The 14,367-nt window shown below is 39.2% G+C and overlaps 1 protein-coding gene across 1 annotated transcript in view; it reads right to left on the reverse strand.

The window, feature by feature from the left end:
* Positions 1 to 14,367, reverse strand: part of STARD13 (StAR related lipid transfer domain containing 13) — a 287,606-nt gene that overhangs the window by 212,203 nt on the left and 61,036 nt on the right. Inside the window, exon 3 of the mRNA XM_038133160.1 lies at positions 3,118 to 3,264. Coding sequence (XP_037989088.1) covers positions 3,118 to 3,264 — 147 coding nt within the window. The remainder of the gene's footprint in view (positions 1 to 3,117; positions 3,265 to 14,367) is intronic.

A 14,367-nucleotide genomic window follows, 5' to 3' on the forward strand; every position in this document is an offset into this window, starting at 1 on the left:
AAGGATTTTTTTTTCATAGGAAAGGTACAGATTTTACAGGAGTGGAACTATCAAATGTGTTTTTCCAAACTAGCAGTTTTGTTGTTAGTACATTCAGACAGTACAGCTTTTTGCACTTAAATCATGTGTTAAATCATTGGTGAGAAAGTGTTTCAGAAAATAATTTGATTATAGAAAATGATTTTTAACATCTTCTCTGGATAAGCTTCTGAGGAATCCAGTCAGTGCTACATCCTCATAATATTTGCCAACAAAAAAATGACCAGTAGTAATTTGTGGTTTACACAGATGTAGGAACAAGTCATCCCTTAGCATTCATGAAAAAGCTACTGTGTCTTAGAAAACACCTTGAATTTTCTCAGCAAAATACTGCAAAACTCTCTACTCTCACCCAATAGGTCTCATAATATTTATTCACCCAGCACATATTTTGGCTTCTTCTGCAAAAAAAAAAAAAGAATCTGTTTAAATGAGTATTATTAACACCAGATACCTTCACAACAGAAAAATGCAAAGAGTAAAAAAAAATCCAAGAATTACTTCCATAAACAGGTGAAAAATCCTTCAGTAGAAAACTGACTGGCACAACCTAGTGATTAAATTACAAAATATATTTCTGAGATACAGCATTTGCTGTAAGAAATAACTCTGTCATCTGTTAAAAACTGTCCACTCCCTCAAGAGAACAACTTTTAGAGCAGTAGCTCCAACAACCCATGTTCCCACTCATATAATAGTCACCTGCTTTGGAGATTTCGGATCTCCAAACTCAGCCTCACATCCTTCCACAGTTCACCCAAAAACATTGTCAATCATAATTTCTTGTGTCAGTACCCAGCTGAGTATAAAACCATATGAAGAACACAAAAGTGGTTTATTTTAGAGAAGCCAAATTTACACAGTTACTAGTAAACATATGTTTGAGAGAGGTCTTTCTATTCGAGTTTCATGTAAGTGACAAGAAGAAAACATTTTATATGTGTGGAACAAATTACAAGCTATAGTTAGAAATATGGTACAAATAGCACGATAGAATATAAACTACTCATACAACTTGTGTGAAAACCAGACCATTATTTTTTCCACTGCAACTGTCATTTTGAGATCTGCAGTATCTGTATCTTTACGCTACAATTATGGAGAGATTTATGAGGATCTATCTCTTCTTTAACTATGAAGTAAAACTAAGGCCACCCATTCTGAGGCAAATGATTCATTCATACTTAAATCAGAGTAGATGATTCCCTTGCTCTACAAATTCTTTTGCAGGAGACAGCAAATGGTATCCCATCATCAGTTCCACAACAGATTTTCCAAGACTCTTTTCTTGCTCTGATCCTACTTGTCTCATCAGAAAGACTTTGTTTTAAGTTACCTGTCCAGCTTCTTTATTGAAATTGGCTCTTGGAGGTTTAAAGGTCATTTCCAGCTTGTCATATAAGGCTACAACAAAATGTGTCTGACTCACATATTTGCTTGTCAACAGCCAACTAAAATGAAGAGAGCTCTTCTATTCTTTAGAGTGGGAAGAGGTGGCTTGATAACAAGGACTGCAACTCCTCAAATATCATATTAGGCAAAGCAGTAATTTTGGTCCTGGTGTTGGGAACATCCTAACACCCTAGCAGAGGCTTTTGGTGGGAGCGTATGTCCCAGGCAAAAGGCTGTGATGAGGCCTCAGGAAGAGAAGTGCAAGCATCTGGGGTGCTGGTGATGGCAGTCTCTATGCAACCATTTCTGATGATGCTGTTCTTATGTATCAAAATTCATTTGAAAATGTCACCTATTTAGATTTTTCTGCTTCAGTGAGCGCTTCAGCAAAGGATCTGAAGTTGTATCCTATGATCTTCAAGCCAACATGAAAAAAGAACGATGCCTAACCAAACCACAGCTTTTACTTTAGTAGAATAGGCACAGCCATAAAATAATGGGTGTTTGGATCACTGGTTACCAGACTGTCTCACAATGGGAAGTGCTTAAACTCTGATGGCTGGGATTTCACTTTCAGACAGAAAAGCAGACTACACTGCCACTGTATTTTGACAGAAGACATTGAGCATTCTCCTGCAAGAAGACAGAACACTGTGCCTTAATAGGCAAATTAATTATGAAATTAATTCAGCTGGACAGAGCTGGTTCTAACCAGCTGACACATACAGCAAGAACGAAATGAGTGATGGCCACTCTGTTACTAACACCCTCTCTGTAGAACTTAAAAACCCGAAGTGCAAGAGTCTGAACATCCCACCTAGAGAGACATGAACATTTACACTGTGATGATCCACAAAGACGCTTACTTCAAGAATTTACTTTTACAAAATGAAGAAACAGTGACAGCAAAAACATTCACAAAAGATCACCTTCCATGAACTTCATGCCAACATTCAGAGCTGAAAATCCTCACGATTCTATCTTAAGAACTGAGTTTAATCATAGCCTGAAGCAGAGAACAAACACTTCTATTTCTCATGCTGGTCATTCTCCATTAATTGCTTATATAAAAAGAACTTGCTCATTCAAAAATTAATAAAATAATCATTGCTCCTTTAATCCTATTTGCCCTCAAAATAAAAGCTTGAGAAACTGTCATCAACTGATGACACCTGTCATCACAAAATATTCTTAACTAGAGGATTGCAGCTCTAAATCAACTATTCAAATAAAAGAGAAAAAAAAAATCTAATTGTCCTGGGGTGACCAGGACACTAGTTCAACTCTTAATGAAGATGGTGTCTCTCTTGCTGTTATATCTTTAAATAAATATAACAAATATTAATAGGCTAGCACTTAAATCTTAACAATCTGAAAAACATGCAAGCAAATATCCCTAAAAAAAAAAAAAAAAAAAAAAAAAAGTGTATAATGATTTTAAGCTATCCTGACAGAAAATTTACAGGTTTCACCCTATCACAGTTCTGGTTATTTGGTTATTTGACCATTAGTTATCTAATGTTAGAAATATCATTTCAATGAGTGAAAACTTATAACTTCACGCTAACACCTGATCGATCTCCTTTGCCTATTCAGAAACACAACTGGATCTAAAAACTGTGGCTTGAGGAATGTTGCAGCTAAATGTTAGAGAATCTATCATATCTCACACACACACATTCTTACCAGTTGCTTGTGCCTTTTAGAAGAAGGAGTACTGGAGGGAGAAGAGCCAGCACTCAGAGCTTCTTCAATATCTAAGTTCAACTGTTCCAGTTTCTTCATAAGCCATGACATAGAGTCTGGCCATTCAGATTCTTTTTCTGGTTGGGTCTAGAAGAAATCAAACATACGTGAAGTCTTAAAATATTCAAGCTGTTTGTAACTTGAAGATGCTTATTTTCTATTCCAGCCCCCAAGGAAAAAGCTGACCAGTTCTTCCTCTGTCCTTGAGTGACCTTTTTCCATTTAGAAAGCTTCAATTATCACTCCAATCCTGATGACACATATTCATGTGCTATTCTACATACTCAAATTACTTTTGTATATCTGAATGGCTTTCTAACACTTCATCTTGGGTGACCCACTGCTATTTCAAGCTAAGCAGAATCAAGACTAAAACTAAAGTCACTTTAATGCCTCTTCTTAAGCCACTTCTATTTAAGCATCTCTCCACTGTTTGCTTGTTGCCAACAGGAACCAGAATATCAAAGGCCATCATGTGCATTGTATTATATTCCTTACTATAATTCTAGACTTGTAAAATCCTCTGCCCATATGGTGGGAATACTTTATTGGTCACTTTGTCACTAGGATGCATTTTTCCTTTTTATCTGAACAGCTTTACTGTATAACAAAAATTTTAATCCATTGTAATGTAATCGACAAATATGCTTTTCTTATTCCTTAATTTCCTCAAAATCCTTTCCAGCACTCTCCCAAAGCACCTTTCCATGGCGGTCCCTATGTATACTGCCACATTATGCCTTGTTTTCCTTATTCACATCACTTCTAGTGATCCCTTACAAAATCGAGTCACGTTGACCTCCCTGGTCACGTGCAACAGGCAGCTACTGCTCCCCAGAAGACTACGTCCTGAAGCTACTTCAGTTCCTTCATCTTCCTTCCTTTTCACAAACAATACCTATCTTTGCACAGAAGATAATTCCATAGTGAGTATCATCAGACAGTAATAATGCATTTTCATCCTGCCATAATCCTAAGAGCATCATACCAACACTCCTCAAAACCTAGGGGAGATAGATGAGTACTGTTATTACTCTTACCTGATAAATCTTTATGGCGCTTTGTTTCCTTAGAGCATTTCACGAGTGGAACAGAAAGATAACTAACTGGCTCACTATCGTAGAAAAAAAAACATTTACAAATAGAATCTAGGAGATTCACTCCTCTATTACACTGACATATATTATTACTAATGGAATTACTCATTTTCTCCCCAGTAACTAAGGTCCCAAATCATCATACACTGACTCCCATATTAGCAACAAACACATGTTCCCTTCAGAGGGGCTAATATGGTCTTTGTAGAGATTGTTTCAAAGCACAGAAATATAAATATCACAATTTTTACTTTTCCAAATCTTTCTTTGGAATTTCACAATTTTTACAACCTCTGAGAATTTTGCCTGAAATGCTGTTATAACTGCTAAGCTTTACTTCAACTCTACAGCTATTAAAATTATTTAAAGAGATACTTTGATTGCTTTGCATTGTCTTTCCAACTATTTCCAAGTAAACTACAGGACGTTCCACAGAAAATGAGCATCAAAAGACACTTCACATATTGAATCCATTCTGAGTGAGATGACCTCACATAGGAAATGTGCATATTGATATATGTCCACAAAACTCATTTGTAAACAAAGCAGATGTTTTCCTGTGGTTTTGCTTCCTTACATACTGGTCTTTCCAATACTAAAGAATTTTCAAAAAAAAGACTCGACAAGGACAAAACATGGAAACCCACTCTAATTCCACAAAGAATAATGTATAAATTCTGCGAAAATCTAAAATGCATGTTCTATTTCTCAACACAGTTAAAATACAATTTATGAAAAAGGGGCTGTAAGAATATGTTTTCTTACTTAACAGTAGTAAACAATTCTGAAGCAATAATCACACCGGGAAATGAGTAAAGCATGTTTGATTTCTGTGAGCTATGAAAAATCATTCTTGCCAGGTGACAAGCACTAAAGGCAACATCAGAAGTTTGGATTTCTGAGTTTAGTAAGATGCAGGAGCAACTTCCACATGTTAAAACAGACCACTTTCTGTTCCACGACAGAAAAGAGTATTTTGAGGGCTGTTGGAGAGGTGTCTCTAATTTAGTATTTTCCATAGAAAACAGAAAGATAAAAATTCATGAAGACTTCAAAAAATTTCTAAGACACTCCAAATGTATGCAACAGCACACATGATATCTCATTACAATAAAAAAGTACAGCTCCATGCACAGGGAAGCACATTTTGCCTTTATCTCAACAAATATTTACCTACTGGAACAATACCTCCAATATTCACTAATGTTCTTTCAAACAACTGTACGAGCCAAACCCTCTTATTTTTATAAATTTCTCACTACAGAATTCAAACCACAGTTATTTCTAAAAAACACAAGTCCTAAGGAGTTTCACCAAACTATAAATCTCCTAGCATTCTCCATTCAGTTCTTTTTTTTTTTTTCAGCTCAGTAAGACTCTATATTGTGTCTATTAAGGGGATGAGGAAAAAGATGGGGTTTCATTATCCTTGAAGATAAAGCCAAATGGGCCTAGTTAACAAATGCCATTCACTAATTGGAAATTTGGCACAAAAGCACCATTTGGAACAAATGCTGATTGGCTATGTATTTAAAAGGTTGCCTGAAATTCCTGCTAAACAGAAAAAAACATGATGCTACTTACATTCAAAAATACACAGCCTGCACAGTAGGACTTCTAACTGGTGAATAAATTTTGCCTAATCCATTCATGAGGAATACAGCTCCACAGTGTTCAGCCCCAGTAACTAGGTTGGACACTATCAAAGTGCTCCAAAGATCTGACTACCAGTGTTTCCTGCCCATAGCAACTGCACAGGCTGTAGGGTCAGGGCGCCTTTGGAAGCTTTTGTGTCTTGCCCTTCAGAAGGAAAAAAAATCTCACTTTAAATTATCTAGAGAATCATGGCCTGCTTTATTCATTATTTTTTTCCCCTAAAAGGTTACAGGGAGAACACTCCTTTCCATATATCCTCAAGGTCTTTCTTTGTTGGAGCCATAGCCATTCAGCAATGCATAGGAACGCTGTTACCTTTTGAAGAACCTTGAAAGCATAGAGACTGAAGTGCTTTACAGAAACACTTTTTACATGCTACCTTCAAACACAGAATCATTTAGTTTGGAAAAGACCTCTAGGATCATCAAATCCAACTGTTAACCCAGCACTGCCAAGTCTACCACTTAACCATGTCCCTCAGCGCCGCAGCTACACATCTTTTAAACACCTCCAGGGGTGGTGACTCCACCACCTCCCTGGAAAGCCTGCTCCAATGCTTGACAACCCTTTTAGTGAAAAAAAAAACCAATAAACCTAATATCCAATCTAAACCTCCCATGGTGCAAATGTATTAGAGACCATTTCCTCATGTCCTATCCTAGACAGATGAGCAGATAGATATAGAAAGTGTGACCAGAGAATCCCTTGTCAAACAAGTGTTTCAAGGTGGAGCAACACTGTCTGTGAAGACCATGGCACACCCTAGGCCAAGAACAACTTATTGGCCTTGAAAGTGAACTCCTTTGCCATATAGATTTATCAAGTCCCACATGCTCACACTAGATTAAAAAAAATTGTAATCATAAAACAAGAATCATCCTCCATGGAAAACAGAAAATTAAGTGGTATGAACTTCCTAAAATCAGTAACAGATGCAGCCATTAAGCTCAAGATAGCTATTGTATAGAAGAATTATCCCAACAAATAGGATTTACTAAGACATATTTAGCAATCAGCCAAATATAAAACTCAGTTCTATGTAGCTACTTCCTACAGCAACCATAGTCTATTTTAGAACAGCTTAATGACTTTGTTACATGTACACATTCTTATGTATCCTGACTCGGTATTCATTTGCATAGCTGAAGTTTTATTGCTACCAGTAACAAATTAGAGGTAAAACAAGGTGCAAGATGGATCCCAATCATCTAAACACTTACTTGCTCTTTTCTAACACTGAAAAGAAAATATGTTCCAGACATTCAAAGGTTAGTGCCTTTTGGACCAAAGGCTTCTGCACATTGTTTTTCAGCTTTCAAGTATTCTTCACTAATCTTGTTCGGCAAAAACATCTGTGATAAAAGGCATATTTGTTTCAATATTTGGTCATGAGGCTTATTGCAAGAGGCATAATAGCTGCCAGCAAATCTAAATTTAAACTGAAAGAATGTAGCAGAAATGAACAAGTCCATATAGAACACTCAGGGGTCAGGGTTAACCCTGCTGCCAGACCTCATCCTATACTGGAAGCAGAAAGGCTTTCCAAGTGAAGGGTTATGAGAAAATTACACAACTCTAAATTTATCTGATAATTTGTGGCTTTCACTTCAGAACTTCAATAGGTTCAATTGTTCTGGTAATTAATGTATTGTACAACTTTGGGTAGTAAATCAGTAACCACCAAGTAAAAAATACCAATGCTATTTAACCCTCCTCCCTATTAAATCTGCTCAGATAAAAATTCTCTCTGATGTACAGCTTAGATCTGTAAATAATGATTTTGTGGAACAATTTCAGGGACCAAATATCATATTCTGCACTTGCTGCATGGATGGGACTCCTCTGTTCTTAAAAAATCTCTGTGTAAAAGAAGGTCTCTCAGCCGCTGATGGCTTTGCCTACAGGGGATGGGGGAGGAAGCCAGATTGATTCCTGATGCAAAATCCTTCAAAAAAATTATTTAGAATACAAAGAACTCTTTCATTCAAAAAATAGATGTATATGTGCCTTCTATATTGAAGATAAAATATTTCAAAGGGAACTTTCCTTAACATCCCACTACAGTGTTGATTAAGTATTTACAGAACTGCTGGATGGACAACTAACTTGTGGCACCTTCATCCTGGAAAGCAGGTGAGTAAAACTCAGGAGTTAGCAAGCTTTTCACTAAAGAACTGCATGACTATACATCTGAAATTATCAATGAAGTCTCTTCCATCTCTCAAGTCAGCAAGCGAGGCCATGCACATAGGCTTCCGGGAAAATGAAAACTCTGATCCCCAAAACATTCATCTAAGATAGGCCGTAAGAACTTAGCAGTTTTTCCGAAAAAAAGCTACAGAAATACTAACTTGAAGATATGTGTGAATCTGTTTTAAAGGAAACACCATTTCCAAGACAAATAATTTTCCCCTAAACTTATTACACCTCTTAAATACGTCTGTGCGTGGAGCTTTGATTTTCATTCCTGTCCAGCTACTTTGTTTTTCCTGTTTTCCTTCCTGAAGGCTGCTGCCTCAAGCTACTGATTTCTTCAGACAAGTTTCCAGAAGTGACACAAGTCATACCTCTGTGAGTGATGAAACTTTCTTTGTTTTTTGATGCTCTAGAGCAAAGTAAACTGAATTTTAAACACATTCAAGTTTGTTTCCAGCTTTTCTGCATTTTCCCTTAAAGTAACCCCACACACCTGCCGTAATTTTCTTTCGCTAAGCTCAACTGTGCATTTCTATGACTTCATGTATCTGTATTTAAGCACACCCCTATGTCTTTGAATAATGAATACAGTAAAATATAAAAAATACTGTGGAAATACTAACTTCAAGATAGAGTACAATAAGGATGTATGCTTGGATTTTTTAATTATTAATAGGTGCACAACATGGGAGAAAAAGGAACCCAAAGAAGCCATGAGAAAATAATGTAACACAATCCTGACTTTATTACATGTATTTGACTACTTGACTTTTCAAAGTCAAAGTAGCTCAGAAATGGACTAAGTTCTTTTTAATAACTGCTTTTAATCTTTCAGACAGTAAACTGGCAAATTTGGCCTTTAATTTGTATTCAACATGTTGGTCTTGCACAGTGATAATGTCCATCGTAGGAAAGAAAACAAAATTCTGAATTCCTGTCTCTCTTAAGGGTTCTTGCAGCAGTTTTTAAGGAGTATTGCTCTAAGCTAGGTAGGACAGGAGAGAACCCTTTGTATCAATGGAATCTTCCAAATACTAAGTTTATGGAACATTTCCCAGATGAAGAAACCCAAGCTAATTCCTAGGACTGGAGGCCATGAACTGTATGTATAAACTGTATCAACATGGTGTTTCACCCAAGACAAGGACAAAATTGGAAGGAGAGAAGAAAGGAATTTAGCTAAAGACAAGGTTTGGGGCAAAATGTTTTGGAAAACTGTTCCACATCGCAGCAGTTTTAAAGTGCAGTAATCTGGACAATCTAATATGAAAATTCTGTTGCAGCTTCATTTTGTTTCTAGCAAAAGAAACCAGTTTTGTATTGAACTTCTCATTTAAAAAAAACCAACAAAACAACAAAACAATAACAACTTAAAACGGCACCTAGTTGGTTTTAACATTTTGCTCCAATGATTAAATTTTCCAGATTCTCAAAGCCTACAGCATCTCCACCTTCTATCAAATTATGATGTCAAGCATCACCAAATTTCACAAACAGGCTGTTAGTCAAGCCTGTACTGATGACACATGCTACAGAACTGGTACCCAAACGGCCAGACAGGCTGTCTTAATTGACATCTGCTCCTATTTCAGCACATGAATTATCCTCTTGGGTTATCCCATCTTCAGCTGCTTCACAACAGATGCCAGCTCATCGTTTATCTATTCTACTATTTCCTCCACCTTGTGAGGTGGAGGAAGTGAACTGCACTTCTAGTATCCCAAACACCTGTTCCAAGCAGTAGTCAAATTCCTGACACTGTCCATATTCATTTGGTTTGGCACCATCTGCAACAGCGTTTTTATCTGCACATCACAATTAGTGGCAATGAATGTCAAAGTACTTTACCCACATAGGTACTGAGACACAATTAATTTCTTAATGAAAAAATAGTAATTTCAAAATCCTCTCTTACCATGACTCCCTTGGAGAATGTAACCAGCTTGTCTCTGTTCACAGCAGGTATGTCCCTGCAGTGCTTCCTGACTGATGAATTCTAAGTTTCAGACTGGGTTCCATGAGACTGAGGGATCTTGCGCCACTAAATCCAGACAGAGTTACAGACCAGAATAAATAACTTACAGATCCTTCTCCCCAGTGAAGTTAGTTGCACTTCTGAGATTGGGTAGGACTTTACCAGTTTTCCTAAACCAGAGTTCTCTCTTTAAAAAACATTGTGGTTAGAGCTGTCCAGGATGTGTAAAAGCTGGGCTCAGCTTCACCTTTGGCCTGATACATTTCACATGCTTTAAGGGGAAGGGATGTACTTCTGAGTGACAGAGAAGTACCAGAAAATACTGACACTGTAGAAAACAAGAGGGAAATACCTGTGAAATATCCCAGAGGAATTAGGGATTATCTCATTCCAAAAGGTGGGGAAGGCCACAGCCCAGCTCAAATGCCTCTATGCCTATGCACATGGCATGGGAAACAAGCAAGGGGAGTTGGAAACCATGGTACAATTAGAAAACTACAACATACCAAGAAAAGAGACTGGGACAGAACTGTAGTCAAAGACTACAAGTTTTTTAAAAGAGACATGTAGGGGCAAGGGTTTTGTCCTCTGTGTTAGGGAAGGGATAGATTGTGAAGAGCTGCCTCTGAAAAACAGCCACTAAAAGGTTGACAGCCTGTGGGTAAAAAATTCAAAGACAGGACCAACAAAGGACACCTGCAGGTGGGAATCTGATCAGGGGGAGACCAAGGTCAAGGCCTCCTGCTTCAGATACAGAAAGCATCACACTCCAAGACCTCATCCTAGCAGAGGACTTCCACCACCCAGGCATCTGCTGGGAAAGCAACACAGCTAGCTGTCAGAAATCCAAGGGGTACATCAAGGACAACTTCCTGGCACAGGTATTGGACAAACCAACCAGATGAAGAGTACTACTGGACCTGGTGCTCACCACAGCAGATGAGCTCATTAAAGGGTTAAGACTGGAGGCAGTCCAGGCTGCTGTGACCTGGTTGTGAGTTGACAAAATCAATGAGGTTGGAAAAGACCCCGAGTGCATTAAGTCCAACCTATGACCACACGTCACCATGTCAACATCAGACCAGGGCACTGAGTGCCACATCCAGTCTTTTGTTGAACATTTCCTGTTCATGATCTCAAGGAACACGGGCTTGGTGAGGAGCAAAGCCAGGGCCATTACGTTGATAAAAAGGACACCAGTAGTTAAAAGTAACATGAACTAGAAAACAGTAACACCAGATAGAAGGGATAACAATAAGGTGTTTTAACAGAAAATGAATTTGTGATACATGAAACATTCAGGAGATCACATCCATAAACCTTCTGAAAGGTAAAGCAATTTTGGGAAGGTTTTCCACTTTGGGAAAAAGCCTTCAAAAGTGCTAGGGGAAAGCCTAGCTGGGCTTATCTACAGCATAAAGCACTGGAGCCTCCAAAAAGGAAGCACTCATTCCTTACTTTTGCTGCTGGCCCCAGAATGAAGGGAGCTGTGTGGTGTGTCCCAGTGGGGAGCAGGGGCAGCACTACTCCCCTGGGAGCAACAGGAGCCTATGTGGGTGCCTTCCTCTCCTGCCCTGTCAGCTCCAGCTGTGAAACAGCACACACAGGTGACTTATTTCACAGCTGACTGGGGTTTTGTTTAGTATTTACTGGTAAAGCAATAATCTTGTTTAATACAGCAGTTGAATGAAGCAAGGTTTCGTCTGCTGCTTTTGCACACTGGCAGCTACGGTGATCAGTCACAACTGTCAGAACTCACTCGGACACAAGTTGGTGTTTGGTGCGTGGGCACTTCGAGGCACTGAGAGCTGGGAATCAATCCCTGCGCTGGCACCAGGGCTGCCCCGGCAATCCAACACACAAGCTCAGTCATTTCTTCTAAAAATACCAGTGTCACTGTTTCCTTGAGGAACTCTGGAGCAGATTCTAGAGATTAAGATGGTAAAAGATAAGACAGAGATCTCAATATCTGGCAAATTTCTAATTGTAAAGAAAGAAACATCAAATGCCAGCATACTTTTATTTTAAAAAACTCATGTAGGTAACTATAACCTTAACACTTTCTTATCTTAAAATATCAACACTCTTATTTTCTGTTACCAGAATTTTAAAAATTCGTATCAACAGTGAAAGAATTTCCAAGAAAACTGGTACTAGAGATTGTCTCCAACTACTCTGGAACTTCAAGTGTTTTCAAAGGAAGCTGCTTCTTTGGTACCTAAACTACACACAGAAACACAACTCATAAAAGAACTATTGATAATACAAAACCAGTAAAATCATAACAATACTATCATCATATTTATGACAAGCTACCACACAAAACCCTCAAACCCACTAAGGATTAAAAGGATGCTCTAAAATCCACAAGCATTCATGGAGTTCTGTCAAATCTGACATTGCTCACTGCCCAACTTCTTATGATGCACTAATCAGAAGAAACACAAACGTCAGCAAGCCATTTTTAAACTGAAATCTGAAATTAATGGAACAAATAAAGAGCAAAAGGCACCTTCTGCAATTCAAGGCTACTTAAGGACAAAGATGAGAAAGCCTGGCAGAAGGGATGATATTTTTATGGCTAATGATACGTGGTGACGGGACAAAGGATGGAACATGAATTTATGACAGAACAAGAGAATAGATGACAATTGAAATAATGTAAACCTGCCAAATCATATCCTGAATCAATTTTCATCATGCTAACAATGAAGAGAGGGCATTAATCCTAGGCCCAGAACAGTAATTAGGCATGATTCCCAGATCTCCGCTGGAAGTTTGTAACCCTAGTATCCAGGTTTAACCACTGGGGCTTAGTATTAATCAAAAACAATTAAGATGCCATCTATGTAAGTATTAAGTGATGTTTAAATGCATTTCAAAAACTCACAACCACTCCTGAAACTGTTGAAATTTCTAGAGCAACAAGAAAATTTACATAGCTCATGTTACTAACATTATTTCAATAACTTGCACAAAGTGAAAACATTACTCAAGAAATGCTACTACAGTTGCTAAAGCATCACAGAATTATCTCACATTAAACTCATGATAGTTTACACTTATCTGTTAAGTGACAACAACAAAAAGGACAAGTTATAGCTCTCGTGTAAACCGTACAAGAGATTAATCCAGGTTTCCCATATTATTGTGAGGGTGGTGAGACAGTGGAACAAGCTGCCCACAGAAGTTGTGGATGCTCCATCCCTGGCAGTGTTCAGTGCCAGCTCTGAGCAATCTGGTCAAATGTAAGGTGTCCCTGCCCACAGCAGCAGTGTTGGAATGAAATGATCTTTAAGGTCCCTTCTAATCCAAACCATCATATGATTTTATTATACCCATGTAGTTCCCCAAAAATTCTTGTGGTAGTCCCAAAATAGCACGTACATGCAAATCTTACAAACACCTTGGTATCTTCACACAAAACAAGAGCTGACATACTACTGGTTTATGAGATGCACACTCAGAATGTCATGTAAGATTTACAAAGAAACCAAATTTTGCAACAGCAGCTCTTGCAGCAGCAGGGAACCTCCCTGGGACTGGGACACGAGACAGCAGCACCATCCCACTGTAAGGCTGCGCAAAGGCTCCTTCCTCCAAGTCATACACAGGAGAAAGAACAAAGAAAGGGTTTCCCCAATCTAAAATTGGAGAACTTGTGAGCATTATGACCTGAAGGCCACCAGATTTTCTCAGATCCCTCCAAATAATTTAAGTTGCATACTTCACAAAATAGAAAAACAAACCCAAAATCAACCAACGAGACAAACAAAAACAAAACCAAAAATAAACCCAAGACAAAAGTGTTGCTTTTCCAGATCCTTCTCGGTGTTGTATCATTCTTTCACAAAATATTAAAACAAACCAAAACCGAAGACCAGCAAGAAAGCCCCCGCTAAAACAACCCCACAAATCGTTTCCACACGCTCGTGCTCAAGGTCACAGCACACCGGGTGCGGGGGCAGGGCGGGGGGCGCGGCACGAGGGCTCGGGGCGCGTTTGGGGCACACCCGCCCCTGGCGCCACCGCTGCGGCCGCGGAGGCGAGCGGCGCTGGGGCAGAACGGCGGAGCGGGGCCCGGGCGGGCGGAGGGGACGGAGGGGAGGCGCGGCGGGGGCGCTGAGGGGCGGCCGCGCCTTCCCGCCCTCCTCGCCAACAATGGCGGCGCCCGCGCGCGCCCAACGGTCCCCGGCCCGGCCCCGCCCTCCCCAGGGGCTCTCGCGGGGGGGATGGGAGGGGCGGGGCTCGCGCCCGGGCCAGCGC

The sequence above is a fragment of the Motacilla alba genome, chromosome 1, assembly GCF_015832195.1.
Source record: "Motacilla alba alba isolate MOTALB_02 chromosome 1, Motacilla_alba_V1.0_pri, whole genome shotgun sequence".
Lineage (NCBI taxonomy): Eukaryota > Metazoa > Chordata > Aves > Passeriformes > Motacillidae > Motacilla > Motacilla alba.